At 39.3% G+C, this 20647-nt stretch overlaps 1 protein-coding gene across 2 annotated transcripts in view; it reads right to left on the reverse strand.

The window, feature by feature from the left end:
- il1rapl2 (interleukin 1 receptor accessory protein-like 2) overlaps window positions 1–20647 on the reverse strand; it is a 208651-nt gene that overhangs the window by 2672 nt on the left and 185332 nt on the right. For both annotated transcript variants that reach the window (XM_037261030.1, XM_037261031.1), the window contains exons 9-15: window positions 17956–18101; window positions 7656–7796; window positions 7264–7324; window positions 6058–6167; window positions 1728–1873; window positions 981–1058; window positions 776–892 (exon numbers count right to left, since the gene is read on the reverse strand). In XM_037261030.1, coding sequence (XP_037116925.1) covers window positions 776–892; window positions 981–1058; window positions 1728–1873; window positions 6058–6167; window positions 7264–7324; window positions 7656–7796; window positions 17956–18101 — 799 coding nt within the window. The remainder of the gene's footprint in view (window positions 1–775; window positions 893–980; window positions 1059–1727; window positions 1874–6057; window positions 6168–7263; window positions 7325–7655; window positions 7797–17955; window positions 18102–20647) is intronic.

Here is a 20647-nt window from a genome sequence, read left to right on the forward strand (position 1 = left end):
ATTATTATCAGGGGTGCTAATATTTGGGGAACACAATTTAATATCAAATAATTATTTCTTAATGTGGGCTTTTTTGCAATTGAATTAGAGGTTGGTTTTTCCTCTTTTTTTTTTTTAATTTTCATCCTACATTCTTGAGATAAAAACTGAATTATTAGAAACGACAGAACACATCTGAACCAGGGGGGCCAGTAATTACAGGGGGCAGAGTACCTGCTTTTATCGCTTGCATTGCTCAGGGTTATTTCGATAAGGTAATGACACAACAATTTGTCATTCCTAAAAAGTGGATTCTTGGAAAAAAAAAAAGTTAGAACACACCACGTTTAAGTCATACGAGTGCAGTTTTATGGTACTTTGCTGTCCATTATACTGTTCTTTGTTTGGTTCTACTCTTATTAGGGATGGAATGTTTTTTTTTTTTTGCCCTCCCACAAAGAAGCAAGAAAACATATTTTTCTTAGCAGACGATGTGGCACCAATTTTACACAGTAATTCATGCGCTATATTAGCAATAGTTACATTCTTTTACGGATCATCTGTTTGTTGTTTATGTTTGAACCCAAGGGGAGCAAAAGAGCATAAAGTCTAAATTGTCACGCTTTTTTAAGTCTGTTTATCCTTTATTTAGAAAAAAGTAGTATATTTTCATTTGGTTGTGTGGAGGACGTTTCCAATGCGTAATATGCGCCTTGGCTCAAAAAAGATTAGTCAACACGACCCGGTGGTTGGGGACCTTTGCTGTAGAGGACTATTTATTTGACTGGCTATTTACCTGACGTCGGGACAAAGTCTCTCTTCGTTTAGCAGGCATCTCGTAGACCACCTGTTTCCAAAACTTGGATGACAGTTCATTGCTTTTGGGACCTCTCCATTTGATGATGGATAAAACCTGATGAGCCGTGGCAATATTTTACTCCCTTATACTTTTGATTGACAAATAATAACATCTTTCGCTCTGTTCACAGTTTTATGATTACCTTGATTGTATGTTTAAGTGCTTCCACCTCTTGGTAGTTGATCACACTCTTCAGATCAGCACATTCTATCATGATTACCTAAGCACACAAAAAGACTCAAGTTGAAAATTTGACAAGCAGTAACAACTCTAAATAGGACTAAAAATGTGTATTGATGTCTTTGACCCATTTTAATTCAATCTTAGCAGCAAAATGGGCTGAGACTGCTTGGTTTCTTCCCATGAATATGAATATGAGTATCTCTGTGTTGTCTGTATTATTGATTCCATCCATCCATTTTCTGTACCACTTTGTCCCCACGGGGGTCGCAGGTGTGCTGTAGCCTATAACAGCAGTCATCGGGCAGTAGGTGGGGGACACGCTGAACCGGTTGCCAGCCAATTGCAGGGCACACAGAGACGAACAACCATTCGCACCCGCACTCACACGTACGGGCAATTTGGAGTGCTCACTTGGCCTGACAAGCATTTTTTCTGGATGTGGCCCGCATTATTGATTCATTTTTTGTAAATAAAAGTACAAAACTGAATAAATATGTTCCTTGAATCTATGAATTATAGAGGGGCCTCAAATGCTTAAATTCCCAAGTTTTATCTGTGTCCCAGGTTGGATTGTGTTTGACCTTGGAGGGTCCAGTGTGTGTGTGTGTGTGTGTGTGTGTGTGTGTGTGTGTGTATATATATATATATATATATATATATATATATTGTGTAAAGCGGTGACTAGTGTCTCAAGCTGTTGGCTTACCTTGATTTCCCCAGTTACCAGCATGGAATGGAGGCGTGTTTCTATCTGAAAGATGCTCCAACCTCTCTTGGCCACAAACTCTGGTGTCAAAACGATGATCAACCGTCTGCTCTGCAGCACACTACGAGCGAGGTCCTCAATGTATGCTGAGAGAGAGGAGCAGAGAGAGCAAGCAAGCGATGAAGGTATTCAATTGCCAGCTGCATGTGTAAAAAGAAAAAAGAAAAAATACAGTTGAGTTGAGATTTTGATGGTAATGTCGCTGCGCATATGTGTTCCTTCAAAACAACTCAAAATGGGTTGAAACTGTTCCCACACTAGTTTGCCAGTGGCACTGTGAAACATTCAGGCACTCTTTTGCAAATTTCTAATTTACAACAATGTCTTTTTTGGACAGCATGACTTGAGCTCAAATCCATTTATAGAGAATCATTAGTGACCCCTCCCTGCATCACACAACTTAACAATTTTTAATTGCGTGTATTCTGAGCACTCTTTTGTGGGAGGCAAACTCAAAATTGCTTTTTGTCTTTAACCAATATTTTCAATCTCTATATACTGATTAGACTGGAGGTTGGCTGACTCCTGACTTCGATTAGTTCTTGGCGGAGTCATTAGCCTTGGGGTTCCACATACTTTTTCTACCCTACACTGTGAATGGTTTTCTAATAAAAACATGAAACCATATAATTGTTTGTGGTATCATCTTAAGCATTCTGTTGTGACCGAGATGAAGGTCAGATCACTTTTTATGACCAACCTACCGTAATTTTCGGACTATAAGTCGCGTTTTTTTTCATAGTTTGGGTGGGGGGGCGACTTATACTCAGGAGCGACTTATATACATATATATGTTTTTTTTCACTTTTTTGGGCATTTTATGGCTGGTGCGACTTATACTCCGGTGCGACTTATAGTCCGAAAATTACGGTATTCAGAAATGCAGATCACTCAAAATATTTCAATCTACCTTTTATAAGATGGCAAAATCATACAACCTTCCTTTCGCGGTTCATCTCTTGATTAATTTAATGTACTGTAACAAAGTGACATCTGCATAATGATGCTTTGACAACTGAGTGAGAGGATTTTACTTGAGTATGAGTAAAAACACCTAACGGAGAATGGCTGTCTACATCCTTTTTAACACTCACATACAAATACCGTTTTTTTCCGTGTATAATGCGCCCCCATGTATAATACGCACCCTAAAAATGGCATGTTGATGCTGGAAAAAAGCCTGTACCCATGTATAATACGCACCCAATTTTTTTTTTTTTTTTTTTTTTTTTTTTTTTTTTTTTTTTTAAGTCCCAATGATCGTCACACACGCAGGGAGGCAATGGGTCCCATTTTTATAGTCTTTGGTATGGTCTTAACTAGGCTGGATGTATATTTTTTTGTTGGCGTTGATTTCTCCGACTGCCCATAAAGGCACCACCGCGATCAGATGAAAAGAGAGGAAAGTGACGTGCGGACATGTGAAAAAGGCGGCTCTGTATGGGAGAGACGTTGAAGAGGAATAAAAACACCCTTGGAAACCAAAACTTGCCCCTCGTGACTCGGAGCCGCAACAAATGTTTCGGATTTGTGTAGGGTACATTGTGACAGCAAACGAGCAGGTGATCGAGCAAGCGTCTGATACGAGAGCATTGCGTTCGTATGGAGCGTGTTTGAAGTGAACAGCAGAGACGAAAGGAACAAGGCAAAGTGTTGTGAAATAAAATATTACCTGTAATACGCATTTTGTTATTTGCTGATTGTATTAAACTATCACATTCATTGTCAGTCAAGAAGAGAAGAGGACTATTATCCCTTCTTTGACGAAATGACCAGAGCACAGTACAAACACACTATTGTCGGTCAGTTTTGTTGTACCATGATTTTCTTAAAAAAAAAAAATAAAAAAAAAATTTTTTTGAAAAAAATTAAAAAAAAATTTGTACCCATGTATAATGCGCACCCCAGATTTTAGGACAATAAATTAGTTAAATTTTGCGCATTATACACGGAAAAAAACGGTAGTTGGATCTCAAGCGTGCCCTCGCACCCATCGAGTCTGAATTCAAACAGCCAAGAAACTTTTTTTGGGATGACCATTTCCAAAAATGTGTCTGTGAGTAAGCCTTTTGACATTTCGACCAACTAATTTCCATGGTACAGATTTCACACAGATTTTCCCCACCCATAATTGAAGATACACAATTTTCAAGCGACGCCCTGAGATGCACAGACGCACTATCATATCAAATCCAGCTGCAGCACGGGCAACATGACTTTATAGTGTTAGCTTCAGTTAATTGGCGCATCTTTGGATGAATTGTTTGCCAGGGGCTGTCTGTGGTATTTGTGTCTGGCAATATGTATACCGTATGCACTACACTGACAGATTCACCACACTAACTGGCAAGTATAATTTGTCAACTTAGTGATGAAGTGCTGCCCCATGAGAGAAATCCCTCCCACACCCGAGCTAGGCACCCAACAATTTAGGAATGGAATTGTATTCAATACAGAGGGACAGAGGGAGCAGTGATTTATTTGTATTAGACCAAATGCCCCTGCCCCTGTCCTTCCAAAAACAAGTGACTTCAACCTGGGGGAAATATGTGGACGTCAAATGTGCTCTAATTTGTTCTCCTTTCTGTATTTTGATGGAAGAATGGGAGAAACCTTCTATTAACACCTTTGTGAACACACTTGCTAACTGTAAATAAACATTACCTGTCTCCTTCAAGAACATTTACTGGTTATACATTGAGGTGCCTTTCTAAAAATGTAATTTTTGGGGGGGTGGGGTGTTTGTGACATCCGTAATTGATTTTCAAAACACTAGACCCCTAGAGCTGTTCGTTGAAACAAGATTGCATGAAATGCTAAAATATTAACATTTCCAGCAAACCCACTGCAATTTCACACTCAGGAATTAATTGGCACAAATAACATGGAACATTAGTAAAATTAAGCATGCCTGCGTTTTATTTCATGGTTTTCCTCTCCATTTCTCCAGTCAAATTATTTTAAAAGGCTTTTCTTAAAAAAACATATTTACTTTCCCATCCAGCAACAGATCCAGAAACTTTTGGGTAAGGGTTACTTTAAATAGTTAACTTAATTTAGTTTTAAGACCACTATTATTTGACCCTTACTTAAGCGACCAAGCCTTGACACAGACGCTGTGTCCAAATTCACAGGCTGCGTCCTCCATAGGCCGTTTTTCTTTTTTTTTCCAGTTGCATAACATTGCTTCCAGTGCAATTGAAGTCACATTAATCCTGTCCAAATTGACCACGGTTTATGCGGTCCACGGAGGAGCCTTTGAAGGCATAAAAAAGACCCAGCCTGCTAATTGTCTTTCTAGATTTTGGAAACCAAGTGTGGGTGGCTTGCGCTGGAACTGACGTCAAGAGTAGTTCCAAGAATTTTTATTCAGATTTATTAAAAAATATTGCCAAATTAATCAGAATGAAAAAAAACTGTGGTTTGTGGTTAAGAACTTGTGATGATGATTTAACAGTCTGTGTGGATTTTAGGGCATCCAAACATTTCGATAACTTTTCTGTCAACTTTTTCTTTTTGACTGTTTCCAAGATCTGTCCTCAAAATGTCAGTTTGTAAACTTAGAACAAATAGCCACGTTACGAGCTGTACTGGCAACGATAGTTTGTCAGATGACACGGAAAAACATTCAAGTGTATGATGAAACAATACACAAATGACAATCCCCAATGCAAGTTGGAAAAAATCATTTTCAGTGAAAATGCTTTAGTATCTCAAAAAGATTGTGGCACCCCCATCCCCTGTAATAGTTTTTACGTGTGAGTGAGGTCAGAGCATTGATGGATAGAGCAATAACAGTCACATTTCCCCCATGAGTTGTACTGAGAGTGACACATAACCCCAGCGTGGCCCCAGTGGTCGTCTCCCAAGTTCGATCCCTGGCCATTGTGACCATGTCAAAGAACAAAATACTGAACCCCCAGTTGCTCCTGATGCTGCCTCATCAGTGGGTGGATGAGAAAGTCAGCGTAAAGTCTTTTGAGGGCCTTAAAGAAGAGCTATAGACTATTTACCAAAAATGATGACAAATGGTATGTATGTGGCAGTATTTTGTATGTTTGTTTGTGGGGGTGGTTGGGAGGGGAAGTAAGAAAAATGATGCTACGATTCACGACATATAGTACGTGTGACAATACACATAATACACATACAGAGACACAGAGAGAGCGAGAGACACAGAGAGAGCGAGAGACACAGAGAGAGAGAGACGGAGAGAGAGAGAGAGAGAGAGAGAGAGAGAGAGGATGGGGCGGGCTCAATGACTACTTACTACTGCTCGGAATGAGATCTCTGTCTGGAAGAAACAGCTTGTATCCATAGTGTTTCTCCAAGATGTCAGGCAAGATTTCCAAAGCAAAAGTTTCCTCATCACTGCTAGTTCTGCAGTCAAAAGCAACGACATGTTTATTTGTGCTTTTTTTTCTTGATGCAAACACCTTAACATACCGTATATGATAAAATATCCATGGATTGTAAATGCGATGTGGTACATTGATGTAATTTTCACATCATAACACCAGCTTGGTTTGTGTGGTACACCTAAAATGTGGCCACAGGTATATTTTCAGTGACCGACCAGCGTGGACAAATTACTACTATGATCGCCCTACAGCTTGGGAACTGGAATATCTGGTTCAGTTCAATTCTCCTCAACTTAAGGTTGTGGAAACACACCACACTGAACACACTTGGCATTTTAATAAATAATTTCTCCAGTATTTACGGTACTTCTTGGCATGTGGATGTTGGGATTCATTTGATTGAAGAGGAGGTTGAAAACAAGAATAATATCGGTTAGGAAATATTTGATAATATGGCATATCTGTCATTTCGTACAGTATTACATAATGACTGCTCAACCAATGAAAAAGCAGTGGTTTTATGTCACTCATAAGGAATCAACTTAGCATACTTAGAACCCTGGCTGACAGTACCTTGCAGTACCTGGTTTTCTCATTTTAAATGCTTCAGTAGCAGGAAGGGGGGAAAGCCGAGGTAAAAAAAAGAGAATAATTACTCTCAAATTAAATCATGCATTTCAAACCATGAACACCACCCTGTCTGTCAGAGTTCTTTTTGCAGAATTAATTTGTCATACTCCAGAACTCAAGGATGAATTTAACAAATTTGGTGCAAATCTGCTTGAATTTTTGGACAAGAGCGTTTCAGTGACCTCAAATTTTCAGCTACTGGATAGTTTTGTACAGTTTAGCTTCATTTGAAAATAATCAGTTCACATTTTTATATATGTTTGCATTTTGGAACACATACCCTAACCCTTTTAATTTGTACTTGTCTTGTTGTTACTTCTTATACTGCACCTGCACCCGTATACACCATTTTTCAGAACAAAATAGATTAAACCTTTTTTTACCCAGACTGTAAATAGATAATTTCTGAGCTTATTGCAATTCCTTATGTGTTTTGCTAACCTGCCTTAATTTTTGTGCTTAGTAAACCCAAAAACACGACTTACCTGCACAAAGAGTCCAGATCCACCTTGGTGTAGGACAGATAGGCATCATACTCCTTATTATCTGATCAGACATACAGAGAAAGACATTACCAATCGGTTTCTACCAGGACATAAGCATCCATAATGCAATTTTAGGTGAAACATTACTGAGCTTAAAAAAGGCAATGATAGTATTCGACAATAAGTTGTGATTTTCAGGTTATGTTTTTAAGTATTTCACAAGTTCCCCATTAATGTAAATGTATGTAGAGATAGAATTAAATAAAAATCCAACAAGTACGATACATTACAGTTAACGACAACCGATAATAAATGTGGTGTCAATCAAATCTTGTAAAGACAGACACATCTTTTGTTGTTCAAAACACTATAAGAGAGGCAGAAATACTTACCATCTTCAGTTTCATCACTGCCAAAATGTCTCCTGTAGCATAGCATAATTTCCAGGTTGTAGCATTTATAAAGGGCCGTTAGGACTCCCAGCAGCAGCAATATGACACCCAGACCACCAGCCAACTCCAAACGATACATATCTGGAGTCAAAGAAATAAGGAGGACACAGTCATATCAGCAATTCATCAATCAAACAAAAGAAAATCAACGATGCAGATAATTCACCAAAATATATAATATAATTCACCAATTTACCAAAAATCACCATAATGCACCCCCCCCCCCGCAAAATACCAGTAGAAAGCTATTAATGTCTATACAATGAATAAACAATGTCTATTGTATTATTGTTAATGTTTGATTTCATAAAAAGCACTTTGTAAGATGAGTTGAGAGGATTCATTCATTCATCAGCATTAATTATGCATATGCTAATTTTGTCTTTAATTTCTTTTGTCATCCAGGATGTTTAACATTCCTGTCAATAAAACTGCAATAATTTTTAAATGAGGGAAGAAAAAACTGATGCTGAAGCAAAAGTGTCAGATGTGTTAAATGTGTGAGAGGACAAAAATCACCAGGGTATTCATTCGATTCATTCATTAAATATCTGCTTTCTTTGATAATTGATTTGTCTCTCAGTACATCCATTCAACAGTGAGATTAGATAATGTAAGACACAATATTTTCATTGCGTTTTTGTGTCTGAAATATGTAATGAGCACTACAAGCTTGGTGTCGCCGAGTGATTCGAAACCACTGTGCCACGCCACATTAGCATGATGTGACAGATCATCGGGCGTGCCTTCATTGGTCTGAATGTATTTACCGTATTTTCCGCACTATAAGGCGCACCTAAAAACCTCCAATTTTTTCAAAAGCCGACAGTGCGCCTTATAATCAGGTGCGCCTTATATATGGACCAATATTGAGCCACTACAGCAGGCGCGTCCAAAGTATATATCTTATATATGGACAACGTTTTGAAATGGGCCATTCATTGAAGGTGCGCCTTATAATCCGGTGCGCCTTATATATGGAAAACGTTTTACAATGGGCCATTCATTGAAGGTGCGTCTTATAATCCGCCTTATAGTGCGGAAAATACAGTACTATAAAACCTGTCTTTGTTCATTTAGCTATGCTAGTGATGTACAGTGAGTGGCAAAAGTACTACATGCTAGTAGATAGCCAGAATATACAAATAACCTATGTATTCAAATGAAAGAAAAATAGCTTTGAGTTCATTTGAACAGGCTTAGGTTTTACACGTGGAAAGTCAATTTGTTTGTACAGTCAGACAAGAACATACATTTTTTCAGTGTAAACTTTTCTGTGACATTTTTTTTATCTGGCGTTACAATGTGTTAGTTTGCTAATTATAAAGTATGTGCTTTTGTCACGGACGAGGCAGGGCAGCCAAATGCAACACTTTGGAAAGAAAAGTTGGAAAAGACTGACTAATACCATTTAAAATTGAGCACCCACATCAGTTTTGATTGATTGTTCAAAATAAATGTTTTCATTTACAACATGAATTAGCTAAAACCTTAAGGAATTGATGTCATGGACTTCCAAATGATTAAATTTCTGTCAGATAATCATACTTGAAATCACAAAAGTTCAGCCTCAACAAGTTGCCTTTATTATCTGTGACTGATGACTTTACAATAGCATATTGCACCACTGCATACAGAGAGTCCCACAAGTTTACAATTGCTTGAGTGTGAGTTTGAATGATGATTGTGTCATGATAGGCAGGATGGAGTGGAGTGGATTGGACATTGATGGAACGGGGTTGGTGAATGACACCATTGTAAATGGGATCTATGACTATCTTGCGCTCCGTTGAACACAAACAAAACTCACACACATTGCACAGAAGCAACTACCCTGACCACTTTACAGCTAGATAGGCACTTGGGCTTTTGACCACATCTCCTCCATCTCTGCACACACAACTCATCTTATCTTTTACAGTCGTTGCAGAGAATTGTATACATTCACTATTGAGTATGCTACAGAAGAAAAAAAAAACTGCGAAATACATTTTGGTAGCTAACTCTGGAATGATATCTGGCTTGTCAAAGTTAAATAAGATGTCTGACATTGCCTTGATCTATGTGTTACTAATCCAAATACAGTATCTGTCTCCTTTTAGATACCAAATGTGCTTTTCATTCGTAGTCTGGTTCAACAGTTCAAAGAGGATGATTTTCAATCCCTAATGTGTTTCTCCTCTTCTCCTCCCTGCTCCGACCTCCTGCCTGTTACCCAGGAATTGATCTCAGCGCGAGATATCTCAATTTCTAAAAATGTGTCAGAAGAAAACATGGAGGTTTAAGAGCTCGTGCACTGGGATTTGCTTTTGATGAGCGTTTTTCCATCACACTCACACATAGACGGACAAAATGCGACAATATATAACAATTATGCTCTGGAAGATTTTCTGGTACAATTAGTTGAATTCTTTGCAGCATGAACTGAAAATAGAGCAAAACATTTAGCAAATGGCAGAAGAATGACTAGCAATACATAAAAAGAGCTTAGAAGAAAATGCATGACGCAAAATAACATTGGAGCTACAAACACATAAACATTCAGCATTTACTCCATTACTGGATCATTAAAACTAAGAAATACACTTCTTCCAGCAACAAAAATAAACATTTAATGAATAAACTGTGATTTTTTTGGGCTGTTTTTTTTTCTTAGTCACCAGATTTAATTACGTTCGAGGATCAACATGTACAGAAATGGGCTGGCGCATAAGGAGTCTGACTTCAAACTCATCAAACTCTTTTTGGGATGGCCTAAATTATCTGTGTCACCTGAAGGATAAAGCTGTAAAGAGAAGAACATCTCAAAGTCTTCCACTTTCTCTTCCTATAGGTGTGATGGTCTGGTGTCCCAATACTTCTGACTCTGTACATTAAGCTTTATGAATTATGGAATTTTGTCAGGTTTTGCATTAGTCCAGCAGTCATTTTGTGCATGAATATATATATCACATTACATAGTGTTTACCAACTTCCACCAGTAGACGTCTCTCCGACGCTGTGACATGTGACTTCCACTCAGAACACACACACACAAAACACTGCAGAATATAATAGCACAGTGACAATGAAGATGCGAGTAGGGATGCAATTGGCAGATTTCATTCATTTCAAATATTTGCACTAATGTTACGTAACCTCAGATTGCCTCATCATATAATTTATTTTTAACAAAAAATCCAGTTTCTTTCTACCCTGCTCACATCACAGCCTTCCTATCTCCTCCTCCATCATCCTCTCTTTACTTCCCTTTTCCTTTATCTAGCCTTCATCTAAACTGTCGCACATTTTTCCATTACTAATGAATTACTTGTCTACCACTGCCGGTGCTTAGATAACATTTTTGCATTTTTCAACATTTGGAGAGCCACAATGTCACCTACTAGCAATCCTGGAAGTAAGGTGAGAGGAAAAAAAAAGATAGAGAATACAAACTGGCATAAATAGCCACACTTCATGGCTTGTGGTTGTGCTCATATAGTCATTAGCTAACTTTTAGATAATTTATCCTTTTCAGACATGTTCAGTTTGTTAGCTTCTCGTATATAAAATATGATACATAAGCACAATAATACAGAAAATAATTTTCCCCTATGCCTATCAGAATTTTTCTTTCATAGTATCCTCCTCTGATGACATCACACAGAAAAATACACAAAATCCAAATGAGGTGATGACAAATAAAGCAAAACTCAGAATAAGAGCATCGCAAATATTTAACAGACTTTATGGTAATCAAACATGTGCCAGTCTGCTCCTCTGTTTGTCACTCTCTCCAAACCTTTTTTTTCTTTCTAGTGAGACTCTTATGGTTTTGGCTAAAGGCAGCTCTTTCTGCTGAACTACAAAGCCTAGCTGTGTGCGCGTGCGAGTGCGTGTGCGCATGTGTGTATGCAAAACACATAAAACATAGATGCATTCGGCAATTACCAACTGGGTGACTGGTAGAACGCACTCATAATTCAATCACACATAGTGTGTGAAATCAAGCTTTGATAATGTGTCCTAACTTTGCATAACATGTGCTTTGTTTCGGCTGTCGTTTTGTGTTCGTTCGCTCTGACATGACCTTGCTACGAGGCGTTGCACCAGAAGGCAAAGGAAACGGAGCTTGCTAAAAACAAAAAATCAGACCTCACTAGGCGGAATTGAATTGCTAAGAGTATCGCGTCTCTCTGCCTGACAAAAAGAGCCTCCTTAAGGACTGTGCAGAATGAGCAGAGGAAAATCAGAGAGGTTACTGTGAAAGGCACCAAAAGGAGAAAGATGGAAATTCAGCTGCAGAAAATGCAGCTGAATAGAAAGAGGATGAGAACGAGCCCTAAGACAACCACCAGCTGCAAATAACTGGACGGTATGGTTGAGAAGCAATGAGTGAATGATCCGAACCTTTTCTTCAGTCCCCCTAATCAGACAAGCACCCCTGCTCTCGCACAGACAATGCTGCAGCACTCTATCTTGCCTAGCTGCTACACCAATCTGTTCCTCTCTCCTAACCAGGTGAGAAAAGAGCTGTGAAGCATCAAGGAAAAGAAGGCAGCAGGTCCAGACGGACCCGCTGCAGTTCGCCTACCAGCCTGGCATTGGAATAGAGCATGCTGTCATCTCCCTCCTCCACGGACCTCTTTCCCACCTGGGGAAGCATGGTTGTACTCATGATCATGTTCTTCCATTTTCCAAGAGGCTAAATGGAGCACACAAGTGTTTTCTCTTCAACCTGGACCTGCGATGTCGAACGCCACCTCCAAAAGTTCTCTGATGACTCTGCCTCATTAAGAGTGAAGATGACAAACAGTAGAGAGAACGTACTCTTGAATTTGTGGGCTGAACAACCTACCCTTCATAGTGGGAGTTGTCTGTTAGGGCCTGAATTAGTCAGGTCCCAAAAAGTTGATGCTAAATTGTGTGTTCACTGTAACAGATTGTGGAAATAAAAGTGGAAACGCAGCACAAGTCCAAAATGAAATTTGAAGTGATGGAATTGGAAGTGCTCGTGGAAGAGGCAAATGAACATAATGAGGTGCAGGAACAACAGGCATTCCTCTGATATTTTTTCTTTTTTATGAGAGACTTACTCAGAGAGATACTTACATTACACAAAGATCAACTCAAGCAGCTATTTTTGAAGTATGTATTGACACTTAAATTCTTCTCCATCTGTAACTCGATTGCACCTGCCTGCATCGTCGAAGCTCTCCACTGCAGATGTCCAGCTTGCCCTATCAGCAGCATCTGACGCTGTGCTCTTGTGTCCACACCATCATAAATGCCTTGCATTCTGTGTTGTGGCTTTAGCTGAAGTGTTTCAAAAGGTCTGTTGTTGCCACGGCTCATTACAAACAACTCAATGGACATCTTGGCTGTGTATCAAGCTGAAATAGCTCCACACATGACCCCATTATCTGGTGACTGACCTATAGAACATCGTGCTACTCCTCTTACACATTAGAAAACAATATCTCTTAAAAACCACATATTGATAGATATGTCAATAGTTCAGTGAATTTAAACTGTGTTCCTCTTAATGAAATACATTACCACCAATGACTGAAGTATCCAAAGCATTGATATTGATAATCCTGGTAGCAGAGGTATCGATATTTCATTTTCAGAACTGGTGAGTATTTGCGGCAACATTCTGATCACAGCAATTATTTGCTGCTACTTTAGACTAATACTGTGGAACTGCCAAACTATGACTGACATTGGTATGTCTGGCCAGTAACTATGCTCAAAGGAAAAACTAAAAAACTATCCTGAATGGTACTGATGTTCAGCAAGTCACATCATAAGGAAGGAAATGTAATTACAGAGCAAAGCATTTTACACAAGTAGAATATTGTTTGATGCAAAGCCTGAATCTCCCAATTTTGTAAGTTTTTTATCCATCCATCCATTATCAGAGCCGCTTATGTCACGGGAAGTGTTTTCATCATTATTTCTTTCTTTTTATGTTTTTCATTTGTAAATTGGTAAATATAGAACATTCTCTGGCCATGAGATGCAAGGCAGAGATTATGCCCCAAAACAGTCTAAAAAAACTCCTGCCTTTATGAAGCTTATCATGAATAAATTTTAATCTGTCAAGGGTTCAATTCTGTTGTTCTTCTGGTATTATTGTTATTATTATTTTGCCCTTGTCTTCTTTTCATCACACCCAGCGCAAATGGTAAACACCAATGCAAGCAAAATCCATCAAAAATAAAAAATACATTTGTCTATGTGGAGCTCAAGTTCTGCATCATGCTAATGCCCAAGAACACTACTGACCACCCCCACCACACACATGCACACACAAACACATTTTTATACACCCTTGTTATTACTCTGTTAAACAATTATGACCTACCCCCATGACCCCCCACTGGAAAAGTGAGTCAGTATGTTCTTACTGAGCACATGCACAAGTGTGTCTTTGTGTGTGTGTGTGTGTGTGTGTGTGTGTGTGTGTGTGTGTGTGTGTGTGCTTCCTGGCGTCTCTTGGGTGCTAGTTAAGTACACTAAGATAGATTTGATACCCAAGGCAAAAGACAGTAGGACGCATTTTCAGTTCACTGCCTCCATCTCACTTTCATTTTTCTTTTGTTTTTTCTTCTCTTTTTGTGTCCTCTGTACTTCCACACCTTCAGCTTGTGTATTTAATCAACTATTTCTTGTTCACGTTAATCTGTTTTCACTTTTGCTATGTGTATGTTTATTTTGATCAAACTCATACCCCTGCACATTTCTATCTAATCGCACCTTTTTTCAGACCTGTTATCCAATGAAATTGAGGTAACAACGAATGCCCGCTCCTCTGCATCTCTATTTGTCTCTACTTTTCTCTGTCTCTTGCTTGTGGCCACAAATTCCACGAGGCATGTCGTAAATGTTTTACAAAGGGAACTCTCATGCATTTTTCAGTTGACTCTCAAAAGTGGCAATGATGAGATCATGTTTTTCTTATTTTATATTCTTCGGTCATTCCAGGCATTATTTGCTTCGCTGTGCACTTCCTGGGCATCACCTGTCAGTCCAAGTTGTTTTTTGAAAATCCAATGTGGCATTCCCTTCTTTACAAGAGGGGGGTCGTTTTTGTTTATAATCATACTACTAATATGAGTAGAATACTACTAGAACCACCACCAGTCCCACCACCAATATGTGACCAATTTTCTTTCAGCAACGAGTTGGTGAGGATAGTGTTGGCAGCGGTGATGACTTTGGTGTTGATGTGGTTCTGGATGTCATTGGCAAAACAGTAGTATAGAAGTTGAATGGAATGGTCCATCCATCCATTTTCTGTACCGCTTTGTCCCCACTGGGTTCACGAGCGTGCTGGAGCCTATCCCAGCCGTCATCGGGCAGTAGGTGGGGGACACTCTGAACTGGTTGCCAGCCAATCATAGGGCACACAGAGACGAACAACCATCCGCACTCGCACTCACACCTACGGGCAATTTGGAGTACTCAATCGGCCAACCAAGCATGATTTTGGGATGTGGGAGGAAACCGGAGTGCCCGGAGAAACACCACGCGGACACAGGGAGAACATGCAAACTCCCCACAGAGAGGGCCGGAGGTGGATTCGAACCCGCACCCTCCTAACTGTGAGGCAGACGTGCTAACCAGTGACCCACCGAATGGAACGGTCCCTCAGAAATTCTGTGGGAAGTATGGGGTACCTAAGAACTGGGCTGTTCGGTCTCTGTACGACCAATATCAGTTTGGTTCACATTGCTGGCAATAAGTAGGACTCATTTCCAGCGAGGGCTGGATATGCTTTGATTCTGTTCATAAGCATTATGGACAGAATTTCGTGGTGTAGTCAAGGCTTTGAGGGGCTCTGGTTTGATGCACTTAGTACTGCCTCTCTGCTTTTTCCAGGGCATATGCGATGGGTTCAAGGGCATAGTCAAAAATGTTTGTGACACAACACCGCACTGAGGGGTCGCCATAGGTGAGCACGCACAGCATTCACATACGTTAACACCCTCTGTAACCAAGAAGTTATTGTTTATCATAAAATCCATAGAAAAGGTTTCTCCAAAAATGCACACATAAATAGAACCTTGCACAGAACACTCATAACAAACAGGAACAAGTCTGAGTAAAATCCACCATTTTGTTGAGCTTAAACATGTCATTTTCTTTGTGGTTGCTTAGCTTTGGTGTAATATCAAATATAGCACTTTTAATTAGCCCTGTTCCACACCGAAACGGTCTTGCCTGGATTTGAGTATTTTCCGGACTATAAGTCGCAGTTTTTACCTAGTTTGGCTGGGAGTGCGACTTATACTCTGGAGCAATTTATGTGTGAAATTATTAACACATTATTATATAATTTCACATGTTATTTTCACACTAAACCGCAGGCCTGTGATGATAATCTCTGCAACTGACGATGAGTCTGACGTAAGCGACGTGGAAGAGGAAGCGCCTTATCTTCTACCTCCAGAGTTAGCGGAGTTGTTTAAAAGTGACACAGAGGTTGAAGATTTCATTGGATTTAGTGATTTGGAGTGGCAAGGATGGTTTGGTAAACTTGTTAGCACGTTATGTATGCTATAGTTATCTGAATAACTCTTAATATGTTATGTTAACATACCAGGCACATTCTCAGTTTGTTGTTTATGTGTTATGTAACGTTAGCATACCGTACAAATATTCCGCCTGTTGTTGCCTCTTTTATTTTAATTTTAAATTTCCTTTGAAGATGACGTGTCTGTTTGTGGTGTTGGATTTGATCAAATAAATTCCCCCCAAAATTGCGACTTGTACTCCTGTGCGTCTTTTCCTTCTTTATTATGCATTTTGAGGCTGGTGCGATTTGTACTCCGGAGCGATTTATAACCCAGAAAATACGGTACTAATGAAAACAAATTCGAATAAAATATTGACGCTTCTGTTTTTTGCGAGTGCACGTGTCGCTCGCTGGGTTCCATTGACTTGATTGAGAAAGTCTCCATGCAGCCGCACAATTGAGCGCCGCTGCTACCTTGGCATGACTGCTGTGGCCCAAGCCTTGGAGATGGTGTCTTTGGGCTGCTGCCAGAGGGTTTCGGACAGTGTAGAATGCAAAGGACGATCGGTTAACTCGGAGAGGCAGCCAAATGAATGATACTCAGCTCTCTATTCAGTATGAATGAGCTCTGGTGGCGAGCTTTGCGTGAATGATACTCAGCTCTCTATTCAGGATGAATGAGCGCTGGCGGCGAGCTTTGCGTGCCATGAAAGCTTCTGAGCATTTGATGGACTTTGCTTTGCGACATCGCCACATTATGCAACAGCAATTCTGAATTGCAGAAAAAACAGGGGCCTAGACTCCGCACTTGTTAAATGTTATGGCATAACCCAATCTACACGCTGCGAGTGTAAATTGTGCAGGGCAGGCTTCCACAGTTCAGTTGATCCCACCTTAATCCCTTAATTCAACACCATTACAGTACAGTCATCCCTTGCTATCAAGGTTCACTTTTTGCTGCTTTGCTTCATCGCTGATTTTTTTTTTTTTTACTTGTCTTACAGATGATTCACTATATCGGGGGAATTTGGTGTGATTGTTTTTCCTAATGGACTGTTACTGCCGAGCATTAAATGCCAGCCAGGAAAAGGGAGTGCATAAAAGACATGCAGAGAATGTCCAAAGTTTAAGAAGATAATTTTAGTTAGTAAAAGAAGATAAAGCGCAATGCGGCTACTAAAAGTTAAAGTTAAAGTTAAAGTCCCAATGATCGTCACACACACATCTGGGTGTGGTGGTACTATAAAGCACAACTGGCTTCTGTCACACAATTTAAGCCACTAATGTAAATAAACGCTGTTGCCAAATTAAAATAACATACTACGACTATTTACAATTGTAATCGCTCCACCCGTAGAAGGATGCCGTTTGTGGAGCACTTTCAATGAATTTTGTGAACAAAGCGAACGCACGTACATATTTACACAACCTGTACTCCAGTTTTGATGCTTCCGCAAGAGTTCCCCCAGCAGTGGATGTTGGTGTGGATTTGGCTCCACATCTCACCATTGTTGATACTGTTGTTCATTAGATTATAAACTAATTGATGCTAAACATTTCTGCTGGTTGATGCCAAGTATTGTTAAATATTATGTCCCTCCATATCACATTGATTACGTTTCTGTGATGTGCAGACGTGTATAGGTGTATCAGAGGGCTCTGTTTTAAGATAGTTTCTCAGGTTTTACAATAGATTATTGTGGAATAAATAGGGACAACTGGGAAGTAGTTTTGTACCTTTCTTCAGCAGTATGGCACTCCCGCGGCGCCTCCCTATGTGGTTCTCCACGTAGCAGGTGTAATTAGCCAGGTCAGTCTCCTCAATGGCGTCAAAAGTCAAGGACAGCTGGACTTCCTTTTCGCCTAAATGCTCCCTTAAAATCCTGGATAAGCAAAAATCGAAATTCAAAATTACTTTAAATGTTGACTAGAGCACATGGAAAATGTTTCTAATGTGGGAGAACAGTGTTGGAAATTGCATGAAGGATACAAGGAATGAAAATATTCACTATGTGTAAAACTTGAGACAGGTAGTTTGCCATGTTCCAAAAATTGCTCTGCTAAAATGTTGAAAAGAAGAACGTATAAAGAATGAAGACAAATAGGCAACAACGAGGACAAAAGAAGAGGAGAAATGATATAAGAACATAGAAAGGAGTAAATGATGCATAGAGAAATGGAGTTGAGTTGAGTGCAGCAGAGTAGAGTGCATTAAAAAGTAGGCCAGGTGGAGCAACTAGGCATGTGTAGAAAACAGTGCAGCCGGTGCAAAAAGCTTCTGTCCTTATGGTGGGGTCAGATACTGCATAAACCTGCAAGGAGGAACATGGCAGGAGGCAGACTGAACTGGCTCAAGGGTTGACCCATCTTTTGGAATTTGATTTAGGGTCAGGCTTAGTAGCTATTTCCACTCAGATCAAAGGCCACACAGACAGTGCTTGCCGAAACAGCACATTTGGTCCAGGAGTTGACCCAAAGTCTCGCACCGCTCACGGCATACCTTTCTTAATGGCTCTAGCAGCGGAAGCCAGATGCCTGAATAGGCCAATTGGGACTGTACCTGCCAGCTCCTAGCCCCTACGATACTGCTTTTGAATCACTACATGCAAGGCTTGTACAGAAACCATGAAGCTACACACATTAATAATGATTAAATAATGATAATAATAATAATAACAATAATAATAATTACTAATTTAATACACCTGAATTTAATTAGATTTTATTGGAGTGTAAAAGCAACTGTGCATTACTGATTTGTAACTGCATTAGTTGATAGCAAATTTGATAGCAAATTTTTGAACTGATAAAATGACAACTTCTGTCAGTGAAAATCCAAGCAATTAATTTTTGTGTAAAATGGTCAAGTAATCCTTAACCCCACTGGTGGCATTCTAGTTTTAGCTGCAAAGAAAGACTGGTTTGACAACTCACCCTGTATAGATGTGCTTGTGATACAATATTGACCATGTTTCATTGAGCTTTCATGAACAACTTTTCTGGTATTGTCCATTGCATAGACTCTATGCAATCTATGCAAAAGACTCTATCTTGAAAACAAATGACTTCTTCATACTCATTCATACTGATGTCTTCACACATTATCCTGGCATCTCTGCGCAACACTCTTTTGGGTTATGGATGCATGGCTACAACACATGAGTGCCTTTTGTATCATGCTGTGAGTGACCTTTTGTTTTAATTGGCGTCATACATCATTACTGGGACTCTTAAATGGATAGGAGATGGAGGTGAAGACCTTCACCTTGCCTCTCTGGTGAAGCCATTGTGGGTCAAACATTTGACCAATATTAACTAGGAAGTGTGGTCTAAACATTTGTGAACCTCTGGCCTATACAACAATCTGATAGCAACAAACTACTATACTTTCTTAGAATGTCTGTGATGTGTGCTATCTTTTGAATACTGAGGATGCAAGGAGATATTTTTCACCCAAAACAAGGGTTAATCACTACCGCTTGCAATTACTTCAAATTTTCAAAGTCAAGGTGGAAAATCCTGTTTATAATATGTTGTGTGCGTAAACACAGTCTGATTAATATTGCCCATGTGCAATATGAATTAAGCAGAAAAATCAATCTGTTTTTATCCATCTCAGAGGGCAGACATTTTACCACAACATCACAGTGCTTTAAGACTCAGGTCACGACCGATCAAGGCTCACCTGTTTTCTTGGTTTGGTCTTGCAAGGTCAGCCCTTAGCCAATGTCATTTTTACTGCTGAATTCATATCCCACAAATGCAAAATTAAGCAGGATACCATGCTTAGACTAGTGAGGCCACATAGAACATAATTTTGTTAAGAACATTTCTCACGTGACTTTGTCTGTAAGCACTAGTCTTTAAATTGAATCCCATTGAACTTGTGTGGCTGATAAAAAAATCCAATGGTTTTTTTTTGTTTGCAATTGCATTTCAGTTGTTGCCACAGGTAATTAATTACTACTCAAGCTTTGATTAAGCCTGTTTGACACAGTCAATCAAAATACTCAAGCTTAGATAAAACCTAGCGAAATGAACCAATTGTTAATTTGCATGACAGAGTTATTGAATTAAATGTGACTAGAAATCCAAAGATATTTTAATTACATTTTGTGTATTTCTTTCCTAAATAACCCATACATAAGACTTAATTTAAATCTAAAATCTAGACTGTGCAAAAACCTGTGGAACAGTCATGGTCTCAATTGCTATGTGCCCAGCTACTTTACTGGCCTGCAAAATAACCACTCACGTAAGACAGTAGAACTAATTTACAAAAATAGCCTTCTCTTTTGATATGGATATTTACATACCCACCTGATTGTAATCGAGACTCGTCTTAGGTTTAGTTGTTTCTGTGAGGCTTTCATTTGTGGTTTCATATGTGTAATGGAGCTCTCTCATATTAATTTAACAAAGTCCAATT

Source organism: Syngnathus acus, chromosome 10, assembly GCF_901709675.1.
Source record: "Syngnathus acus chromosome 10, fSynAcu1.2, whole genome shotgun sequence".
Classification (NCBI taxonomy): domain Eukaryota; kingdom Metazoa; phylum Chordata; class Actinopteri; order Syngnathiformes; family Syngnathidae; genus Syngnathus; species Syngnathus acus.